General features: G+C 35.7%; 1 protein-coding gene and 1 long non-coding RNA gene across 6 annotated transcripts; one reads left to right on the forward strand and one right to left on the reverse strand.

The window, feature by feature from the left end:
- The first annotated feature begins 5,658 nt into the window (after positions 1–5,658).
- LOC107829390 (uncharacterized) lies at positions 5,659–14,984 on the forward strand. 3 transcript variants are annotated; one of them, XR_012699221.1, is made up of 4 exons: positions 5,659–5,810; positions 6,373–6,519; positions 6,613–6,690; positions 14,669–14,984. It is a non-coding gene; the product is annotated as an uncharacterized LOC107829390 (long non-coding RNA). The 3 variants fall into 3 exon arrangements; XR_012699222.1 differs by lacking the exon at positions 5,659–5,810 and adding an exon at positions 6,091–6,232; XR_012699220.1 differs by lacking the exon at positions 5,659–5,810 and having other exon boundaries at positions 6,251–6,519.
- Positions 14,985–15,976: 992 nt separating this feature from the next.
- LOC107814495 (uncharacterized) lies at positions 15,977–22,634 on the reverse strand. 3 transcript variants are annotated; one of them, XM_016639926.2, is made up of 11 exons: positions 22,351–22,624; positions 21,103–21,220; positions 20,016–20,149; positions 19,596–19,798; positions 18,775–19,056; positions 18,639–18,697; positions 18,516–18,552; positions 18,369–18,440; positions 18,111–18,261; positions 17,238–17,369; positions 15,977–16,827 (listed from the first exon to the last, which is right to left on the reverse strand). In XM_016639926.2, exons 2-11 carry the CDS (start codon positions 21,203–21,205, stop codon positions 16,414–16,416), a joined length of 1,587 nt encoding a protein of 528 aa, XP_016495412.2. In that variant the 5' UTR covers positions 21,206–21,220; positions 22,351–22,624; the 3' UTR covers positions 15,977–16,413. The 3 variants fall into 3 exon arrangements, with proteins under 3 accessions (XP_016495412.2, XP_016495410.2, XP_016495414.2); XM_016639924.2 differs by having other exon boundaries at positions 21,103–21,227; positions 22,351–22,623; XM_016639928.2 differs by having other exon boundaries at positions 16,666–16,819; positions 21,103–21,227; positions 22,351–22,634.
- Positions 22,635–22,976: the final 342 nt, after the last annotated feature.

Raw genomic sequence — 22,976 nt, forward strand, 5'->3', positions numbered from 1 at the left:
TGCATGACACACACAAAGAAGTCATAAGCACAAACAAGAATACCCCTTTTTCACCACAACACAAACATCATCAATAAACGCCCCCAGGCCAACACAAACATCATCAATAAACATCATCAATAAGCGACCGGCGCTCAACCGAGAAATTCCGGCCGAGCAAGCCTATTAGACTTACTTCTACCCAAACTCATCCATGAATAAAGAGGAGATGTACTCCATTAATCAATCATTGAAAAGATTTTATTAACAACTTTCTTTTCATTCCCATTAGTAGCTTCATTCATAATTTCCAAAACATTACGAGTTTATAAAATTAATGAAAAACATAATTTCCAAGTACCAACATTTTTAGTTCAATTCCCAACATAAATCATAACCCACAACTTGTCTACGGAGCCTCTAAATACAATAGAAGAGTAATATGGAAATGCCGGCAGCAAGGCCCCGGTTATACCTCAAAATATTGTACATGAGAAGCAAAAGATACATGACCCCGAAATAAAGCGAGGCTCACCAAATTAGCTGAAAAGAGTGTACTGCTATCACTGATCAATGTCGCCTGCTGAAGAACTACCTGTATCCATTAAAAATGCAGCGCCCCTGGCAAAAAGGGACGTTAGTACTGTCGAATAGCACTAGTATGTATAGCTAAAAATCCTCTTTCAAAATAGAATGCCCATATAAGAAAAGGCAACACATAGAAACAACAAGTCACAACCAACAATATCCAAACGTCCAGTTAAAACATAATAATTTTCAAAATACAAACTTCATATATAATTTTGGTTGGGAGATCATTAGCACCGATATACCACCGTCTTTGTTAGCACGGAGTCCGATCACGCCCGATCGGCTAGGCCATCTCCCCACGAACAATGTGGTTTGACATGTGATGCGAAAGAAAGTTGTTACCAAGAGTAGTACCACCATATGCGCAATATGGCGTCTGATCTTCACCCGATCAGCTAGGCTGCCTTCCCACATATGTCGTGCGGGTTGACTTTTTCAATCCACAAAGGTTCCAGTTTCATCCCAATTAAGGGGAATAATATCACAATCCACCCCTACACCGGCACGTGTAGTTTCAGGTGTGGGCCTTATGACCCACCCTTCCTCGGTATTGCTAATGATGCTCCCAAAAATAGTTTTGATTTGATTTGCAAACAGAAACATCATAAATACAATTGTACTCACCTCAACATCTTTCACATTGTATGAATTCTCATTAGTATTTTTAGTCATTCACAACGACAATATTTCCTTGGCTCATTAGGCCATTCACAAGATTCTTTATTCCTGGCACAATGGCCGTATTTCATATTCCACACTTTTACCTCTTTCAATTTCAAAGATCACCATCAAGTATCAGCATATAGGATATTTTAAAAATCATATACTTCAAATTCATTTGAAATGGAAATTTCAAACACAAATGGTTTCTTCCCAAAGAATGAAGCATACCAACCAACAATAGAAATACACATGAAAAATCATAAACAGTCAATACACCATTTACTCTTACAATACTCTCCCCCAGAAATGACAATATACAATTTCAACACAAGAGTATATAGAACTCGAATCACACTGGATATATTTATAAATCAAAGCATTAGTTAAATCAACCACTAATGGGCATGAATTTAGTACAAAAGCTTTTAGACAATTCTATCTTTCGTTAAAACACGACTCAAAGCCATAACCTTTTAATACGTAACCCACACTTTGAAACTTACAGAAACATTATGGAATTCAATTTTAAGAGAGAAAGTTTAGCCAACATACCTCAATTGCGCTTCTTTAGACTCTACAATTTTCCGGAACCCTTAGCAACCTCAATCTATTTTAGCAATATACAAATTGAACCCAAAATTAGGAAAACGTTCATGGTTCTAGTTTACTTCTTATTTTCCCCACACTCTTTATCACATGCATGCAAGATAAATAACCCTCACACCCATGGACCATCTTATTAATACCCCATTATAGCTATGTTTGAAATTAAGATTTGGGGTGATGAAGTTTTACCTTTTTGGATGAAGAATTTGGTACTCTACTTGAATATTTCCAAGCTTTGAGTGATGGTTGAAGATTAATTGGTGGGAATTAGGCCCTCCCTCTAGAACCCTCTCTCTCTCACACTAAAAATATGAGAAATGAGCTTCAAAATGGAATAAATGGGTGTTTTAACGGAATGGGGGTCGGGTTTTAAATTAAAAAAAAATGGGTGCCCCGACACAGGTCTGCGGTCGCATATGCGACCGCATAATGGTTATGCGGTCCGCAAAGTGACCGCAGAAATGGCCCTCAGAGGCATAAACTTTCGGCCCAGATATGCAACCAGTATGCGGTCCGCATACTTGTTCTGCGGTCGCATAATGAACCGCAGAACTTCCTCCGCAGAAAACCAAGAAGAATTATGCGACCAATATGCGGTCCACATATCGATTATGCGGTCCGCATATCGATTATGCGGTCGCATAATCGACCGCAAAATGGACCTCAAGCTGGCCAAACTTACTGCTTCACTCTGCGGCCATTATGCGGTCCGCAGAGTGATTATGTGACCGCATAATGGGCCGCAGAAATGCGTTCTTCTGCGAAATATTTTTCTCTCAGTCCGTAGGGTACTGTTCAATCCAAAAAATCTGAACCGCAGAATTTCTACTAATATAACGCAGGGATCTATCTTGGCACCACGAAACCCCGAGTTTTTGGTTTAAATTTTTTACAGGTCCTTACAATAGCCACACTTATCTCACCATGTGCACAACAATAAAGTAAGTGTCTGCCTTGTCTCGTTACACGTATTTTAACAATCATCCCACCTTGTCTTGACACATGCGCAAACTCGATATAATTCTTCTTGTCTCACCACACGCATTTTAACAATCATTCCACCTTGTCTCGCCACATGTGTAAACCCGATATAACCCACCTTATATTGCCACAATGCAATATCAACAATAATAATAGCATGGAAGAAATCTCGTGCAAGCACCCAGACAATCCGCCCAACAAGTCCACATGTGCCACAATCATCACAACATAGCATGCCAATAATTGTCACTAAGACGTAAACTCAAAAACCATCGACACAGTGCACAAGGACAATTCAATAAGGAATGCAGATAGGTGTTCAACATAACTCAATCAGTAACAATCTTGCAAATGCCCAACATAGCCAACTTAGGAAATATAATCCTAAAATAGGATCTCTAACACAAAACATAGATTCAAGTAATTATCCAAAGTGAAAACACGTAGTACATGAACTTCTCAATCAAAACAAGGCAATAAAAGCAACCTCGTGCCAAATTCGGTCATCAAGCACACATACGTCGGTGTACACACTCGTCACCTTGTGTACACATCATTTATACATAACACAAATAAGCAATTAAGCTAAATGCTAAGGGGTAATTTCCCCATACAAAGTTAGGCAAGACACTTACCTCAATTAGACCAATTAAATACTCTAAAAATACTTTTTCCTTTAAAATTCACCTTCGCTCGGCTCAAATCTAATAAAAAATAACTTAATAATATCAAACAATGCAAGAGAAACCAATTTCGATCAATAAAGTTAATTTCTTACAAAATTTTTCAAAAGTCAACAAAAGTTAACCCCGAGCCCGTCCGATCAAAACCCGAGTCGAAGGATAGATCTTGACTACCCATAACCCCATGAGTCCAAATATGTATTTGATTTTCAAATCCGATTCCAATTCGACTCTCAAATCTCAAATTTTTATTTTTCAAAATATACTAAACATTTCCCAAAATTTCCTTTCAAATCACATATTTGATGTTTAAATTCATAAGAAATCAAGTTAAAATATTGAAATTGAGTCAGAATCACTTACCCAATAGGTAGATATGAAAATTCCCTCCAAATATTTGCATCCCACCAAGTCTAGGGCTCAAAATGTGAAAAATGAGACTAAAGGTGTGTTTGGTATGACGATAAACGTTTCCGGCAAATGTTTTCCCATTTTTCACTGTTTGGTTGCACAAAATAGTTCGAAAAATATTTTTCTAGATATTACTTTTTCCTGAAATTGGAGAAAAATGACTTCCGTAGAAAAAGTTAGGAAAATATTTTCCAAAAACTCCACCTACCCTCACATCTAACCCCAACCGCCACCCCCTTCCCCTACCCCCTCTCCCACCCCATCTCTCCAAAAAGGTTTTTTTTAGATTTTAATTTTTTTTTCTTTTCAGTCACCACCCACCCTGCTAATCCCCCCTCCCATTTTTTTCCTCCCTCCAACCCTCCCCCCCCCCCCCCCGAATTTTTTTTAATTTTTTTTTGTATTTTTATTTTTTTGTAAAAAATATTCTACAGACCCTTTTGTAAAAGCGACAGCTTGGTTGCAAATGCGGTCGCCTCCCACCCAGATGCCCATTGCAAATGCGATCTTCCAGTCCCCAGGACACTTTGAAAATGCGATTACCTCCTAAAAAATACGAGGTCCGCAAATGTGAACAGGATCTCGCATTTGCGAGACCTGCAACATCAACCCAAAAACCAGCAAAATTGGAACTCACTCAAAACACTCTGAAACTCGTCCAAAATTCATCCGAGCCCCCGGGGCTCTACACCAAATATCCACACAAGTACATAAATATCAAACAGACTCGCTAGCACACTCGAATCATCAAAATAACATATAAAATCACGAATCGAATACCAAAATACATAAAAATCGCCATGAAACTCAAGAACTTCTAAAAATATAACCAAGCATCTGATTCCTACCAAACCAACTCAGAATGACGTCGAACTTTGAACACAAGTTTTGAATGACAAAAAAGACCTATTCCAAGTCCCGAAACTAAAATCTGAACCCGATTGCTACAAAGTCAACCTATGGTCAAACTTAAAAAATTTCTAAACCTTCAAATTGCCAACTTTCAGCAAAAAGAGCCAAATCAATTTAGGAACCTCCGAATCAAATTTCGGACATACTCCTATGTCCAAAATCACTATAAGAACCTATTGGAACCATCAAAATAACGTTTTAGATCATTCTCACAAAAGTCAAACCTCGCTCAACTCTTCCAACTTAAAGTTTCCAAATTGAGAATTTCTCTTCAAAATAAACCTCGAACCTCTCGAACATCGAAACCAATCATACACGCAATTCGTGATACACCATATGAAGACATTCAAGACCTCAAACCACTGAACGAATGCTAAAGCTCAAAACGACCAGTTGAGTCGGTACATTCAAAGACAATTTGTGTTAACTGGAAGAAGTTTTGACACTTGAAGTTATCTACAAAAAAAATTTTTGGAGGTTAACTCAAAATATTTTGCCTACTAAATCAAATTTACTAGCTAGAGGCATTAATCTTCAAATGGGATATCGTTTTTATGGCTCAATGAAAAATAGTGAACATATATTTCTTGATTGCAAGAAGGCAAGAGACGTTTAGGTGGAATGACAGGGAAGGCATTGGTATGGTAAGAGTTCCTTGGTGTTGTTGTTAATGACTCAGATTCGTTGAAGGCTAGGCACACATGTACAATCCTTTAAAAAATTTGGGCCATGAGGAATGAATTTATATGGAATAGTAAAGTTCTTCCTCCTGCTTATGTGCTATATGAAGCTTTAAAATTTTTAAGCGAATGGGAGATTGCCATGACTAAAAAGCGACTACGAGGTCTAATGAGTGCTTCTACTCAGGTTGTGGCCTCGTCTTGGTCTAAGTCTCCATATGGGATCTGAAAATGCAATATAGATGCAATTGTCTTCCTTACTTCGGGTTGTAGTAGAGCAAGACTGTCGTGTGTGATTCAACAGGTAAATTTATAGTTACAGCTTCTTCAGTTTTTCAAGGTTGTATCTATGTTAGGCAAGCTAAAATTATGGGTGTACGTTTTGCCCTTATCTAGCTGATTCAACATTTTAATGGCCCGGGGTATAATCAAATATGATATTCAGGAAATTATAATTTCTTGTAACTCCAAATGAAGATTTTACGGAATTTGAAGTACTTTTAGATGGTTGTCGTTTCTTGTTAAGGAGAAAAATCTAGTTGCTCATCGATTGGCAAGAGATTCTAGAAATTATGCTAATTTTATTTTAAACTTGCTAGTTACCGAATCAGCCTAATAAAAGTCTTTATTTGATTTGTGTTAAGCTACATATATATTAAGAACCAAAATAGTTTACCCTACCATTTTGATCTTTTTTCTCGCCTTTTCTAACTTTTCTAATCAAAGGTACTACCTGAAATGGTTCATGTCTTTGTTTTATAAACTTTAAGGTGCTCAAGAAAACAAAAAGTTATTTAAGGTGGCAAAGTATGAAAATCCATAAAAGCTTAACAAGCTCCTACACTCTTGACTCTATTTTCTCGCAGTTCTAGAGAATCAAAGGAAAGAGGAAGGAGAAGATGATGCGAACGAGGTTGCTATGGTTCACAATAGGTCTCACTTCCGTTTCAGCTACAATGACTCACTTCATATTCAAAGATCTATGGGCTGATCGACTCTCTCTTTCTTCCCAAGTAATTTCTGTGACCAAAAAAATATTATTGTTATTATTTGTTTTTTTGGGGAAAAGAAATGTTGATTTATTCCTTTTTCTTTTTGGAGTACAGTTGAAGGAGAAATTTAGCGTCTTGGAGACTAGGGTTTCCAGTCTTGAAGTGCTTCGTGATAGTCCCAATCCTCAGCAGGTATTTTCTGGCTAATATTAAGGAATAATATTTATTGTAATTTGTTTTAACCTGAATTTAGCTTCAGAAGTTAAGCTGGTCAATTGTATGTTTAAGTACGGTTATATTATGAGATTATTTATTATATAAGCAAATTCCTGTGGAATCAAGCTTTGTTTAGTTCCAATCAAGTTTGCATTCTGGATTTAGATGAGGTGTGTGCAAGTTGGCCCGAACACTGCAACAAATAACTAAGCCTCTCCCAAACAAGTTATGCTTGGCTATATGAATGTCTCATTGACCACATTACTTCATTCAAACTCATCTCATGCTAATAGTATGCACATACAAATAAAAAGTGTTAGAAGTATTAGAAACAGGCCCGAACACTACTGTTATGAAAAAGAAAAGTTTGCCTTCTGCATTTGCATACATCCATAGCCAATTACCTTGTTCAAATCGTTTAAAAAGTTCTAAATAGTTTTGCTTAGCTCACCCTTTTGAGGGATGACCTCTCACATTATTCCTGAATATTAGTTTGATATATCAGCTCTGTCTTCTGTTCCCCGTTTCTTATTCCAAATGTTGTTATTAATGTTATTAGTCTCTTCTAGATGGAGACTAGTTTTTTTTTTACAGTCAGTGAGAAGCTGAGTGGGAATGCTTGACAAGGACAGTGTTTTGGATAGCGTGCGGCGACAAATAGCGACGAGGGCCCGCTTCACTAAGGCGAGAGGCGCGCAGCGAAGCGCTCTCCTTTTTGATGTGAAGCGACAATTTATACAAAAACATAAAATATTATATACATATAACTAAAAACTCAATAACAATAATATATTAATAATAAGAAGAAAAACAGAGGAAAAAAAAAAAGGCTACTGCCTCTGGAAAACAGCAAAGAAAGAAGAAGAAAAATGAAGAAACTAATAGCAAAGAAAGAAGAAGAAAAACAGAGCAAAAAAAAAGGCTACTGCCTCTGGAAATCAGCAAAGAAAGAAGAAGAAAAATGAAGAAAGAAAGAAGAAAGAGCCGATCATTGAATGATTGAAGAAAGAAGAAAGAAGAAAGAAGAAAAAGAAGAAAGAAGAAGAAGTCGCTGCTGAAATAGAGGAAGAAGAAAGTAGAAGGAAAAAGGAGAAGAAGAAGAAAAGAAAAGAAAGTAACATACCTGGTGATGATGGCTGATGATGGAAGAAGAAGAAGAAGATCGAAGGTCGCTGAAGGAGAAGAAGAAGGTCGCTGTTCGTCGCTGAAGGAGAAAAGTGAAACCCAAGCCCTAATTTTGTGTTTTAATATTAATGCCGCCTTTTCTTCCGTTTTATTCAAAAAGCGACGCCTCGCAGCGCCTCTCGCCTCGCAGCGCCTCTCGCTACACATGCAGAGGCGCTCGCCTTTTCTTCCTCGCAACGCAACAGACCAAAATAGCGATGCTGTCTCGCCTCGCGTCGCTACACGCTATTAGCGCTGTAGCGCTCGCTATTTACAACACTGGACAAGGATGCCTCCTTTTAATTGGTGTTGCACTTTTCATCTAGCAAGAAATTCTCTGATTTTTTTGTTTTCAGAAATTTTTCCGAGAGGTAGCTAAGAAGAAAAGAGCAGATTACTAGCCCAAATCACATGCTGATACTGTGAATCAACATTACTTTTACAATATTTTTTTTCAGAACTTAGTTCCTCTAAATGTTATCAAAGACACCTAATGTGCCATAAGTGACATACCTGATTTACCCAAAAATAATGATAATGAGAACAATGTTAAAAAATTTGTTATAAAAAGAATGAGAACATTGTTAAAAAGTTGGCTTGAGGCATGCTTCAGCTCTGAACCTAGGTCTAGGCATGTTGGGTGCTTCACCTCACTTAAGCGGCTGTTCAATGCCTCAGCACCCACCGGCGCTTCTTGAAAAAGGTCATACCAAGAAATAAATATACTTGGCAAAGCAATATATTAGTCAATCAGTACTAATTTATATTTCACTCTTTCAATTTCGAGGTGTCCCGATATGTTTGGAAACTGGTCATTCTTTATGCAATTTTCATGTCTTTCAAGAATTTAAATACACTAAACAAGTGGAATTTTTTAACTTTGATGTGATGCGTTCTCTATCAAACTAGTTTTCAGTCATTATTTGAGAATATCTTTTTATGCTATCAGCTGTATAGTAGATAAATCAAATTATCATTTTAAACTCTATGTCCAGTCAAATACTCGTATAGCATACGACAGATGCAGCACCTGCTAAGAAAATAATATCTACGAACATGTTTATTAGGAATAGATATATAAACACATCTTTCACAGCAAATTACATATTTAACTTAATTGCAACTCTTTCAATTCAGCTGTTTATGTAATTGTTGTTTGTGTTTATCACTTCTTCTACTTGCACTACATATATTATTCTTCTCTTCATCCATGCCTCTCTTCAGTAAAGTGAGTGCTTTTGTACGGTTGTTGCTTTTTGACAGCACCAATGAAAATAATGGGTCTTGGACCCTCTTTGCAACCTTTGAAGGGGAGCCTTGGAACAACGGTAAAGTTGTCTCCGTGTGACCTATAGACCATGGGTTCGAGCCGTGGAAGCAGCCACTAATGCTTGCATTAAGGTAGGCTGTCTGCATCACACCCCTTGAGGTGCGACCCTTCTGCAGGTCATGCGTGAACGCTGGATGCTTTTTGCACCGGGCTATCCTTTTACCCTCTTTGCAAACCTTTAATGGTTGACTTAGAACTACGAAGGGATTCCCTGACCTGAAATTGGAAGTAAAGATCTATATCTCAAAGGGCTCGCCTGAGGATTATTTGTGGCTCGATTGGTAGAAATCTTGATGGAATTTCATGGCTAGAGATGAGAGTGCAGTTGAGGGAGAGAAGCAACAAAATCGGGGAGAGTTAGTGGTTGTTTATAGGCTGTAAATAGGTCATTTTAATCAGTAACAGCATAAAAAAGAAGGTTGAGTACTCTAAGAGGTGCACCATAAAGGAAGAAAAGAACCAAAAGTCGGACGAATTAGCAGATAATACTAATGCAGTGAATGCTGCTGCATAAACAGTACGTACAGGTTGAAAGAATGAGAAAGAAGAAATTCTAGAGCTGACACCTAGAATTTCCTTGTAAATAACTCTATAGCCAAGGCTGAATAAATCACCACTGAAGCTTAAAAAAAAGGAAGGAATCATGGAAATCAACTCACAATTCAATCATCATAAGATAGTGTGTATAAGTAGCTAGATCTTTTGTTTATGCATTGAACAATAGCAAGAATGAGGCAAATAGCTATTTCATGATTTTAGAACTACTATACTCCAACTAGAGTGGAAAATCATTGGATATTGTAATTAAACACTGAATGATGTGGTTCCTCGAATCTATCATAAAAAACACATTAGACTCTTATCGGCTTTAGGACCTTCTTGTAGAAGCAACAATAGTGCCTGTATCTGACTGACTGAACCTAAACCGGTTAAAATATGCTCCAAATGTGTCGATATAATATGCTTATAAAAAATAACATAAATTTGTTACAGTTGTTGATAAGAGTTTTCAAAATTATTTCTGACTTGCATCATGTGTCACAGACCCAAATGTTATGTCTTACCAACCTTCTGCAAAGAAGTGTGTGTGTGTGTGTATATATATATATAGTAAGTTTTATTAATGTTAAAAAAACCAAGAAAATACCCTGATTACCCCCCCCCCCCCAAAAAAAAAAAAAAAACAAAAAGAGAGAGAGATAAGAAAAAACAAAGCACCTTGACGACTATCTATTCTATGAACTGTAGCATGGCTTCTGCTTCATTTACCCTTTCCAATTTACGCTAACAAGAAATCAAAAGAACACAACCAGACTTGATTTTCAGCTGGGAGTTCTCTTGTCATTCTAAAACTCTTTTTGTCCTTTCTCTCCAAACACACCATCAGATGCCAGCATGTATGGTGTTTCGACCTTTCTTTAAATTCTTACCTAGACCTTTTCACTGCCAGCACAAAGTAAATCTGCTGCTGCTTTTGGCATAGCCCAGTTGAGTCCCAAAATATTAAACATATGCCAAATCTTTGTGGTGAAAGTACAATGCAGGAAGAGATGGTTATGAGTTTCTGACTCAATGCACAAATAACTTCTATTGGCAAGCTGTATCCCTCTTATTTGTTGGTTGTCTTGAGTCAAACCAGCTTCTTTGGTCACTAACTACTCAAAACACATCACTTTGACTGGTGTGTGAAAGTTCCATACTTGTTTACATGGTCCCTGAGTAGTCTGGTTATTTTCTTTAAGCAACAAAAAGTATCATGAGTTTACTGTGAATGTGCCATTGCCCTTTCTTTTTCATATCAGCTGATCTTCTCTGTTGTTGAGGCATTGGAAAGAGGCAAGGATGCTGTGAAATTCTGAAATATTGTGCAACTCCCAGTTATTTAGGTTCCTTCTGAAAGTGATGTTCTTACTGTTACCTTCCCTACTTTGTGCAGCAGTAAGATCGATATCTTGAGCAAGGTTATAGAGGGATGAGAGTTGATCTCTAAGAGGTGAATGCCACATATTCTCCTACCAGAAAGACACCCTTCTTCCATTTCCTAATTTAATACCAATGAGTGTAGAAAAAAGTGGCCAATGTGCCCTAATATTTCTCCAGATTCCAGCCCCTTAAAACATTGACTTCAACAATGAATATTTAAAGCCATTTCATTAAGAGGCTCTTGTTTTGCATTCTTAGATTTTTGATACCCAGCCCTCCTTTTTAAAGTAGCATTGCCCTATTTGACCATATTAATTTCCTTTTTGTTCCATTGCCACAAGAATTCTCCCCTCAACTTGTCTATACTCTATTCTTTTCTCTATCTTCAAAAGCATTGGAAACAAAGACATAATATAAGCATAGAATTCAAAACACTATGAATAGAACAAATGCTCCCCCCCCCCCCCAAAAAAAAAAAAAGAGAGGTATTGTTTCTTAATTTGCTTCTCACTCTCACATCTTTCCGACGCTCCCTGCCATATGTCTTCTGATTTAAGTTTTCTCTTAAAGGTAGATCCAAACAAACTGTAGGAAGGTTTGCAGTTTGGCAACCCAAGATTGATGCCAAACCCTACAAATCATGGACTGAGTTGACTGGAAGAAGCTCGCTCTTGGACACACACACACACACACACACACACACACACACACACACACACACACACACACACACACACACACACATATATATATATATATATATATATATATATATATATATATATATATATATATATATATATATATACATACATACATACATACATACATACACGTGAGGCAAGGTTGAGATGGTTCAGGCATGTCAAGAGGAGAAGCACAGATGCCCCAGTCAGGAGATGTGAGAGGTTGTCCTTGAGAGGTGAGATGAGGGGTAGAGGTAGGCCAAAGAAGTCTTGGGTAGAGGTGATCAGGCGGGACATGGAGCAGCTTGAGCTGATCGAGGACATGACCCTAGATAGAAGGGTGTGGAGGTTGAAGATTAGGGTAGAAGGTTAGTAGGTAGTCGTGCGTTTTCCTTTGTCTTCTATAGTTCGATAGTATTAGTGCTAGTACGGTACTCTTTTTTCCTTAGTTTGCTATATTCGCATGTCTTGTTATGTTATTACTTGCCATCGGTAATTCCATAGTTTGCTGGCAGTACTTCGTTCATATTCTCGTTTGCTGCCTTGGATTTTGTTTTCTAAATATATTGTCTTGCTATAGTTTATCGGTACCTCTTTCATATTCTCTGTTGCTATCTTCGATTTAGTTTTTCAATTATTTGTCTTGCTATTGCTTGCTATCAGGGCTTCTTTAGCCGAGGGTCTATCGGAAACGGTCTCTCTATCCTGCCAGGGTAGGGGTAAGGCTGCGTACATCCTACCTTCCCAGACCCCACTTGTGGAATTATACTGGGTTGTTGTTGATGTTGTCCTAAATTCAAATCATGTTCAAATAAATATTTTGGGCTAATATAAATGAATTAATTATTCAAGTCCAATATATATGGATTTAATTAAAAAGTTCAATTTGGGTTTGTCCTTTTAGTTGTGCTACAAATGATAAACCCATGTTATTAGCCCAAGGTCAATTAGATGTCATGTTTTCTTAAAGGCTCAACTTGTGTCACGTGACAAGTGACATGGCGCGCCAAGTCAAACAAAGGAGCCAGTGAGATCTGCCATGTGTAAAATGATGCGGCATGCCAAGTCAAACAAAAAGTATCATGCCAAGTGCACAAGTGATATATTTTGACTCATCAAATGTGGTCTTATCATTGTTTTAATCTGATAGGCGATAGGTCGGTGGGTCAAGACAACAGAACAATAGGTATCCTGCAAAGATAAGGTGCCAAACTGAAATATCGTGTCAAGTTCAGGGGGTTGTCAATGTATTTGGCCTAATTTTTTACACGGGGAAAGCAAATTAGTTAAGAACTGTTATTGCTAGGGACTATATTTCCTCCATTTAGCAGGTGAAAGCTTGAGCCACTAAAGAGTTGAACAGTGCTACACCAAATGGACAGGAAGAGGTTGCTCTCTCCTCTGGAATTGAGGGCTGATAATCATTCTTTCCATATTCCATTATTTCTCCAGTGAAATGTACCAAAAAGTGGGTAACCTTGCTCTTCATAAGAGCTTCTCTTTCTCCCTGCTTTAAGACATTAAGAAATAAGTATTGATTCTTGAGATAAGAAAAAGTGCCCTTTATAGTGGTAGAAGTTTTGTCATGAAAGATGCACTAAGAAAGCTCTAGGAACTTGAGCTTGGACAACATACGTGAAGAAAGTTCAGAACCATATTTTGGGTATCCTTTTTTTCTTTATCTCCTAGATCAAATATTTTGATGTATATAGGAAGCTGTACCTCTTAATATGCCCTGGAGAATCATCTTTATATATACTTGGAATGACCTGATTGCGGATTGTAGAATCAGCAACTGTTGCTTAAATATTTTTAGAACTGTTAACCAAGAGTTCCTGCATTGGGATCACCAAGGGTCTCATCTTCTGCTTTTCCTTTCCTCTTCTTCCTTTTCCCACTTTTCTTTATTTAAACTCTCTTCTTTTTCTTTTTCTCCCTTTCGACATCCCTAACATCCTTTTTCTCTGTAGATCCTGCATCTTCCCTGCCTTCCCTTTTCTTTTTCTTGTTTCGTCGAAACTAAATGAATGGAACTGGGGTAGTTGCAGCTATCTGTGAAACTTAGGTGTTTTTACTTGCCAAGGATTCAGTAAGGAGCAAAATGCAATGTGGGGAAAAAAAAATCAAAGCAGCTCCTTGGCACTTCACTATGTCTTCTTCTCTTTTATGTTCGCCCACCAATTTAACATATTTAATTATTCAAACTGTTTTTTTTTTTGTTTTTCCAAGTGTTTCTCGTACATAGTACTTTTGCTGTTGCAGTTAATGTGACAAATTCTAGTTCTGGTTGTCACTGAATTGCCAAATCATCATTTATACCTATAGGCAGAGAAGGGACAATGATGAAAAGGATATCACAGATGCCTATTAACATGGCTTCTTTCTTGGTCTATGTGGCTCTTTTGTTTTCAAAGCACACACACTTGGAACAGTTTGTTCATAATTGTTGTTCAGGATATCTTCAATGCTCCATTCTTTGTGTTTTTGCCTGAAGGCACTTAATGGGGACTGAGGCGTCGTTGATCGATTGTTTGATTGATTTTGCGGCTAAAAGCACAACATCACCTTTTGAGAAATAAAAAAGAGGAAGAATGGGCTGTTGTCTCCTTATAGGCAATCCTCAGTTCATGATTTAGTATTTTGGGTAGACCCATGTCCATTTTCTTAACATTTGCAAATATGTAGTATTGCTTTGTTTTGGATGAACACATTATGAAATCTGATTGTTTTTACTCTTAACTTCAGATCTTCCATTGCTGCTCTTGTACTTGGTTAACTGCTTCAGCCTTGCTGAGTTTTTGCTTAGTTCAATTTGTTAAATATCTTACAACTCTTCTTCCTTTTCTTGTAGGATGAAGGGAACTAAATCACTAACTAAAGCGCCATCTTCAGATCGTTGCATCTACATTGCTGGACGTTGTTTCTTGATTATGTACCGTTGTGATGTCTGATATCTCAAGATAATCTGTAATAGAGAACATGGAATTTAGTATTTTCATTTGGTGGTACAAATTTGTAGTCTCGCAATCCAGTCGAAGTCAAGCACTCCCTTCCTCCAAAATTCACCAAAAGAAAAAAGAATAGAAGTATCTCTGATCAATTGAAAGGGTGTTCCCTCAACTTTAAGAATATTATAATGTAACATGATATTCTCCGAAGATTTTAGCATGTTTCTGAACTCATAGTCACGTTATTTGAGTTGCAGTGAGCAAAATGTCGCCTCTAGTTATTTATTTATGGACAAGTTACAGTATATTTTATCTTTCGGAGCATATCTGGAAATGGAATAATGGATTGAATTGACATAGGATAATTTATCTCGCCTAGGAAAGTCAAAGCGTTATTGGTTTATATATCATATTAGTGCTTCGCCCTCTTTTGGGCAATATTAGTTCTATTTCTTAAGAAATCACACGGATTGAGGGAAACCTATGTAAATATTTTGGTTTCAAATCTTGTGGTGTTTGGATTTGGTTTTGGTTCGCGTTTATCTGGGAAACATTGTTGTTTGTTCTTGTTTTTGGAAAATGACGTGCATTATTCTATTTGGTTTTGAAAACAAAATCTGTAAGCCAAGTACTTGGTTTAAGTACTATTTTCCAAGTCTTTATCAAATAAAAAGGAAGAGGAAGTTTTCAAAGTAAACTGCACTAATTGACCGGCCTAAAGTCCTCAAAAGGAGTCAACAGGATGAATAAAACTAACAAAACAGCGGGACAACATGTTTGAAAGGTTTTATTTTTGTGTACCAAATCTCTCGGTAGAATTCCTAAGATACAAATGTCACACCTAACACATTTGGACTATATTTGGAGTCCTGCTAACCTCAACTCAGTGCTAGGGGGACGAATTCTTCAAATAATAGTATTGAACTAATGAGTATAACTTATTGACATGAACAATAAGAATTAACATAATCGATCCTAACTTGTTTGAGATTGTGATATTATTGTTGTTGTGGTATTTGTGTACCTAGCTCAAGTCAATTACTTTTCTCAAATACAAAAAGATGCATTATGAATAGGTAGAAGGAATTAATGCGACAATGTTCTTGTGATGGATGTGAATAGGAGTTACTGATACTTTTCCCTAGATTTAATATTAATGCTTAATTTCAGGTCTATAGAGAAGCAAAATGCCCTTGAGCTGTGGGAAAAGATTGAATAAAAATGAATACTCTTCTAGCTTTATGAATTTCATACATGCCATTGAGGGTTTGTCCCCATTGCTGGCTTCTTTAACTTTCAGAAGAAGCAAGAATTTCCTATTCGGGCTAATTCTGGAAAACAATAAGCAAAACTAAAATAAATCTGGTCCTATAACTCTACTACATTTTCCTCCATAGGAAAAAAAAGGAAAGGCATTTTCTAGTCCCCTGAGCTGAGGGTGCAGGGAGATGTACCCTAAAATAAAAGAATGAAAGGCCGCTTTGCGTTGGATGCTCTTTAACCATGATGTCTCAGTTGTTGTCTGGGAGAGCGTCGAAGCTTGCTTCTTCTCCAGAGCATTATTTGATCTCTCATAATTCTTCTAAACGCCTATGATCGTTTCTATCTATGCAATACAATGAAGTAATATCTAATTAGCTATTATTATTTACATGACTGAAGCAGAATTTGAGCCAGTGTTGGCTTCTTTTGCTGTGCTTAATTCCAGCATATCTGCTGCTGCAGATTGAGGCTTGACAGAAGTATCTAAGTTGTGATGATTCCCTTCATGTCTTGCTTCGAAAGACCACACGAGGACTAATGCTACCATTACAACTGAGAGGAAAACAAGTCCTCCCCATACCAAATGCGCGCTTTTCTTCAATGGTTTGCAATGTTTGTCAATGATATCGCCGAATGCATTAAATACTGTGTCACACTGAGTTAGGTTCTCCATTCCAGGGTAGACGTCGAGGATTTTCTGGAGAGCAATTGTGTATGCCTCCACATTGTTGAAAGCTCTAGGGGAAACCATCACTCCTCCCTTGCAATTTGGATCAGTGCATGTCAACATCCTTAAGAACTTCATCAAAGAAAAGGTCAGATCAAAGGTAATGGAGAACTAACTCACGATGCCAATGTCTTGTATAATCACTGAACTCTATTCCTAGAGTCACAAAACTATTTTGTCACATTAATGTAACTGACCTTATCTACTATGTATAATAGTAGAGTCATAAAATGATTTTTTTGTCATGTTAAATTATACTTTACCCGATATAACATTAAAATTACAAACTTTTATCCACTATAATAGTAAATTCACCTTAATGGGTAGGTTTGTTTTAGTAAAGTTTAGTAACAATATTATTGCTATAGTAGGTAAAGTTCAATTACTTTAGTGTGACACGAAATAATTTTGTGATTTAATTGTTATAGCAGTGGATAAAGTTCAGCAATTATACGTAAAATCATTGGCCTTTTTGTACTTACCCCAGGGAGATCCCCCACACGAATCGTAGTAGATGAACAGTTTCGTGGCTGGTAGTTGTATTCTGGTGGACCGGAGAAAGGATTGCAGATTTGTGCAAGATTTCCATAATCTGTAGATAACCTTTGGTTCACCTGCAGTTATCCAACAATATTGATAACTACGATGGAATCTTTATTGACTCATACAACATAAAATCGAGTTACCAAATAGGAAAACTGAAGAATTAGCTAGGCCTTGGTAAGTAAGTGTTCAGTCATGGCCTAATTCCAGCTTTAGTCCACATTTGATAGCGAAATCAAGAATATTATGTAAAAGAAATTTAATACTTAAGTTATAGGTTTTGATTCTTTCCTCCAAATATATATAATTGCCTTTCTGCCCTCGCGCGTTCCAATGTCATTGAAAGGTTGCAATAACTTAAAAGAGAGAAGCAAGGATGTAGCCAGGTAGATCCAAGGGCACTTAGCCAGTGAAGGAGCCAGAAATCGTAATAATTGTGATTAAACCATGCGTGCAAATTAAAGCAAATTTGCAGCCACCTTTGCTACGACAATGGAAGCTTTCTTTATGTCAAGGGCATTGAAATTTTTTTATATATATATATATATATGCGCTGAGCATGATCTGATCTATTATATTTTGAATTTAATTAGACCTTCTTAATTTTGCCAATGTAACTCTGCCCAGGAAGGGAGTGGGTAAGTATTTGTCAAATTTCATTCATTTTGCTTGGTGCCATTCGTTGAAGGAACATTAACCCTTTTTTGATAAATAAAATGTTAAAAGTGTTGACTTTTGGTGATGAAGTGAGACAAATCGGATTAAAACCCATAAATAATATAATGGATCGGAGTATGAATTTTCAAGTTTACCTCGTTAACTATTCGATGTACCCCTTCACTGACATCATAAAGGACTGATTCAGCTGAAACCAATTCATCACAGGGAAGAATTGAGCTCAAACTGCTGTTGTTGGGATCTGACTGGAAATTTTCTAGTGCAGTGCATGTATCTCCAGCAAAGCTGCAAAAGTCATTTTCTATAATTAATTAGAATCCAAAGTAAATACAGTTTGGTAATGAAATAAATATATATATCAGCTAACAATTGGTTGAGAATAGTTTTCATACTTGTCTAAAAAGTAATAAATGCCAAAAAGAAACCAACAGAGAGTTGTAAAGACCCAACACAATGTAATGAGCCTGCATTCAATCAGAAGAATGTGTCAGAAGTTTTTTTGTAATAGTGTCTTTTAGTTTTTGACATAACATACTTACAAGTTAAGGGTTCTTCTAAATTTGAGTATCCCAAATACTGCAATTAAAAAGATCAGACCGTTAGTCAGTGTAGTTGAGCAATGCAAAAATATAAAAAGATCAAACTAGATAAGAGTTTATTACCTGATAGGGCAATTACAGCAACCAAGTTTAGAGAAATAACCACTGTAGTCACTATGTACCTGTGCGGGGATCCGGATTATTTGAACAGTAAATTCCGAATATATACTGAATGATTAAACAAAGGAGAGAGACTTACACTATCTTGAGAAGTTTTTCGATTAATCGCCTATTTTTTCTGGCTTCCCTATGTATATCATCAGCCTGTCTGTTAAGAGTTTTAGAGGTAGGTACCAAGAAGTCAGCAGCCTCTTTACCTAAATCAGTCCCTTGTAAGCCATTATTCATCTCTTTCATGGCTTCAGTTGTAGTGTAAATGGTCTCTGATGCCCCATCTGCTGTATCTATGATTATGTCCACTACTGTATCAGCTCTTGAATGAAACTTTGCATTCCCTCCTAGAACAAGGCCTGTTGCTGTTCTGTGAAAATTGTAAAAGCTGTTTCAGTTGCTTGAACCTTTCAACCATCCTTTGGAGAATGACTTTTTCTTATTACTCTCTCTCTAGTACCATTCGGATTTCGAGTTTAAATATTTTGAATTGTTAATTATTGTGACTTATAGTAATTCTTAGATAGTTTTCAAATATATAAATGTGAAAATTCTAATTGAATTAATTCTCCAAATCTAAATTGTCTCACATAAATTAACTCAACTTTACCCACTGTAATAGTAAAATCATAAGTTATTTTTTATCATATTAAAATAACTCTTTAATTAACTTCACCCGCCATAGAAGTAACGTAACACCACTATAATTATAAAGTCGCTTTGATGGATGTTGTTATAGTTGGTAAAATTTAGTAACTTTACTGTTATAGTAGGTAAATTGCAAATCATTTTAGTATGACAAAAATTAGTTTGTGACTTTACTGTTATAGTAGATAATGTTGAGGGACCGTACCCTTCTATACACACATTTTAAGCCCTTGATGCAAAGAAAATTGTGAAGTAACTTACATGGCTAAAATTGTCAAGAAAATAGCTGAGAGAATAAGCCAGAGATAATAGTGCTCATTATGACAAGTTGATCTCTTTTTGAGCTTTCTGTTCTTTCTTTTGCAGCAAAAAGTTGAAGCAACAAGACATAGTCCATATCCTAAGCCGAACAAGAGCCACACCACAGCAATGGCATAGCCATATATACCTGTAAAGATGGTTGACTGCACCAAATATTAAAATTTAGTTTCTTGAAATAAATTTGTTTCCTACGTGATCCAATCTTCTATGTTTCGTAGCTAATATCTCGAAATTTAACTTTATTCACATAAGAATAAAAATGATGTACTAATAATTAATACTTATAAGTGAAATGACCACAAGTTTAGAAAATAATATTCCTATTCGATTTTATCAGAGCGTAAAATTTTGCTAACTTACACTCCAATAATGTTTCTCCGTAATGTCATATCCTCCTCTATATTTCTTGAAATTGTCCAAAGGATCAATCCTCACAGTATCATCTGATTGCTGCATGGATCCTGACTCATTCTCTATTTCAACCAATTCTTTTTCTGAAAAATTAAAAAAATCATTTTTGCACAAAAAATGAGAAGAAAATAAAATAAAAATATATAAAAGACAGGAATGATTAATACACTTTCAGCTAGCTAGGACATAATTTGCAAAAATGAACAACGTTTAATTGATATGTAAGGTTTGCAATAGCGCCGTTAAATATTTCCAAACTCTCGTATTCCTAATTTTATGATGATAAATGATAATATACCCCAATCGGAAAAGTAGGCTAAGGTTTTGAATATTTATTTACATCTCAGTATCGCGCGATTAAAATGTTATTGTAGGTCTTTCTTTCTCAACTACGTTATTTGTTTCATAGGTCACAAAATGTTTAATTATATGTAAAAAAATCACTGTCACTGAGTTTTAATAATTTCAAAAAAAAATTATGTTTTATACACTTTAAAAATATTTACATAATTAGATCATTTATAAAGTAATCACAAATAAATCTGTATGATAAAAATTAGTAAGTAATCCGAAATAATAATAATAATCTGATATAATGTGTTAAACTACATCGATAATGTAATATTATACTATCAGTATATATAACATAAATCCTTTTAAATATATGTCTGTATTATTGAAAATTGAAAAAAGAAATGTTTTTTTTTAATTTAAATCTTATAAACTAACCAAATTGATATATCATTAATAATTGCAAAGTATCAAATATGGAAAGGAAGGAGCAAGTTCAAAATTGATGAAAACCTAACCTAACTTCATCTTTTTTTTCTTTTTTGTAGCAATCAAGGTAGACTGTAGCCCCAATCTACTATCATCTTCTCTTTCCTTTCAATTTATACGACTAGTTTGATTCGACACATTTTTAAAAAAAAAAAGATTTTTAAAATTAAAAATATATGATTCTTTTTAAAAAATAAACAAAGAAGGGATGTTACAAGAAGAAAAACGAGAGAAATTAATGGTTCTCACTTCTCACCTGGTTTAATTATTTGTCCATCAAGACTACTTAAGTTGAAGGAAATGAGGATAACAACCAGTAGCAGGGATAACCCCACTTTCCTCCTTTGCATCCATTTCATCTTCTAACTTCTAACCTGTCAACTGCCAATTAACCATTTATTGCGACAAAGACTAATTAATTTGACTTTTACTCGAAAGAGAATTTTCTGAATAATTTACTTCAAGAAACACAGTCAGGCAAACAAAAAGAGAGGAGGAAAAAAGAAGAAGAGATGGAGCACGTCACTTGTGAGAATTAATTACTAAACTGGGTTTCTAAAGATGGAAAGTATTTCTTATATAAGAATAATAATGATATGATCGCTCTTAATACAAAAAATATATTATAACAATTCCACTATTAGAATAAGCTACAATTGGAAAACCAAATATGGATATTTCTTCTATTTCTTCCACCTAGGACAGATACTAGTACACCAACCTACCCCCACTGTCCACTCAATCCCATCCCACCCCACGCCCAACGCAAATAGACAACCAAATAATCTCTCTGTATTAATTTATGTAGCCGAGTTTATACTCGATATGTACAGAGACGGAGCCAGAATTTGAATGTTATGGATTTGAAATTCTAATCATTTTAAGTTACTGTTAAATTTCGTAAGATAAACAGAGAGTTTGGACAAAAGCTACTGGGTTCAGCCGAACCCGTAGCTCATGGGCTAGCTCCGCCCATGTATCAGTAGCTAATAAAGTATGCTATTAAGAATACAATAAAAAATTAAAAGTTTTCAAATATAAAAACAATTCTTTTTTTTAAACATATATAAAAAAATAATAACACATAAATGAAACATTGCAAATATTAGACTCAAGTACAAATCTCTTTCACGTATACATACACACTATGATAAAATTTTGAAAGCTAGCTAAGAAGAGATAGGAAGGGAGAGGGGAAAGAGGGAGTTATCAAAAAACCAAAAAGGAATTTAGAATCTAAACTCCTATTCAGGTAAGAAAAAATATTTTCAGACTTATTCATAAAGGAGAAGGATATCTGGAGTTTTTAAGTCATTATCTTCACGTACGAGCTACATGTTAACCGAAATTTTCAACCATTTTAGAGTAAGTTTGATATCCAAGTAATCTTTGAAAATGGTTAATCAGAATCCTATAAATAAGAAGAGACAACAAAACAAGAAAAACAAAAAAAGATACACACACACACACACACAAAAAAAAAAATCTAAGAAAGAATTGTCACCTGAGAAGCAAAAACTCTATGTCTGGCTTCTTCTTCTGCTGGCACTAAGTAGTTTCGTCTATACACAACTCAAGGAGATAGCCAAGCTTCTTGTTTTTTGAAGGTGAAGATGATATATATAAATATTTAACTTGCAATATTAGAAAATTCTTCATATCGGTCCAAGGATAGAAACTTTTCTAGATAGCTTCTTCTGTATAGAAAAGGGAAAGTTCAGTTTCACACGAAGAAAAAGGATCAGGAGAACAGATAGTCTTTTATTTCTTTATTAAATAAACAGCAGCCTCTCTATCTTCAACCCCCTTTTCTCTACTTTGAATAAGAAACATATCGAGAAAGTTTAGAACTTTCAAAGTAGTTTCCCCCTTTTGCTGCTCCGAAACAGCTTTAAAAAAGGTTATAATTTTATTTAAAAATACTTAAGTAATAATAATAAATAGTAAGTTTTAAAATGAAAAAAAAATAAACATGGATAAAAGCATCCCTTATCCGTCTATAAAACATTTATATATGATGCTTATACAGAAGGGATTGGTTACTTATCAATTACTAGCTAGTTTGACAAAAACTTCTTAATTAGTTCCTATTCCTAAATTAATTATAATTCCTAGATTTCAATTTATATG

The sequence above is a fragment of the Nicotiana tabacum genome, chromosome 15 (assembly GCF_000715075.1).
Source record: "Nicotiana tabacum cultivar K326 chromosome 15, ASM71507v2, whole genome shotgun sequence".
NCBI lineage: Eukaryota > Viridiplantae > Streptophyta > Magnoliopsida > Solanales > Solanaceae > Nicotiana > Nicotiana tabacum.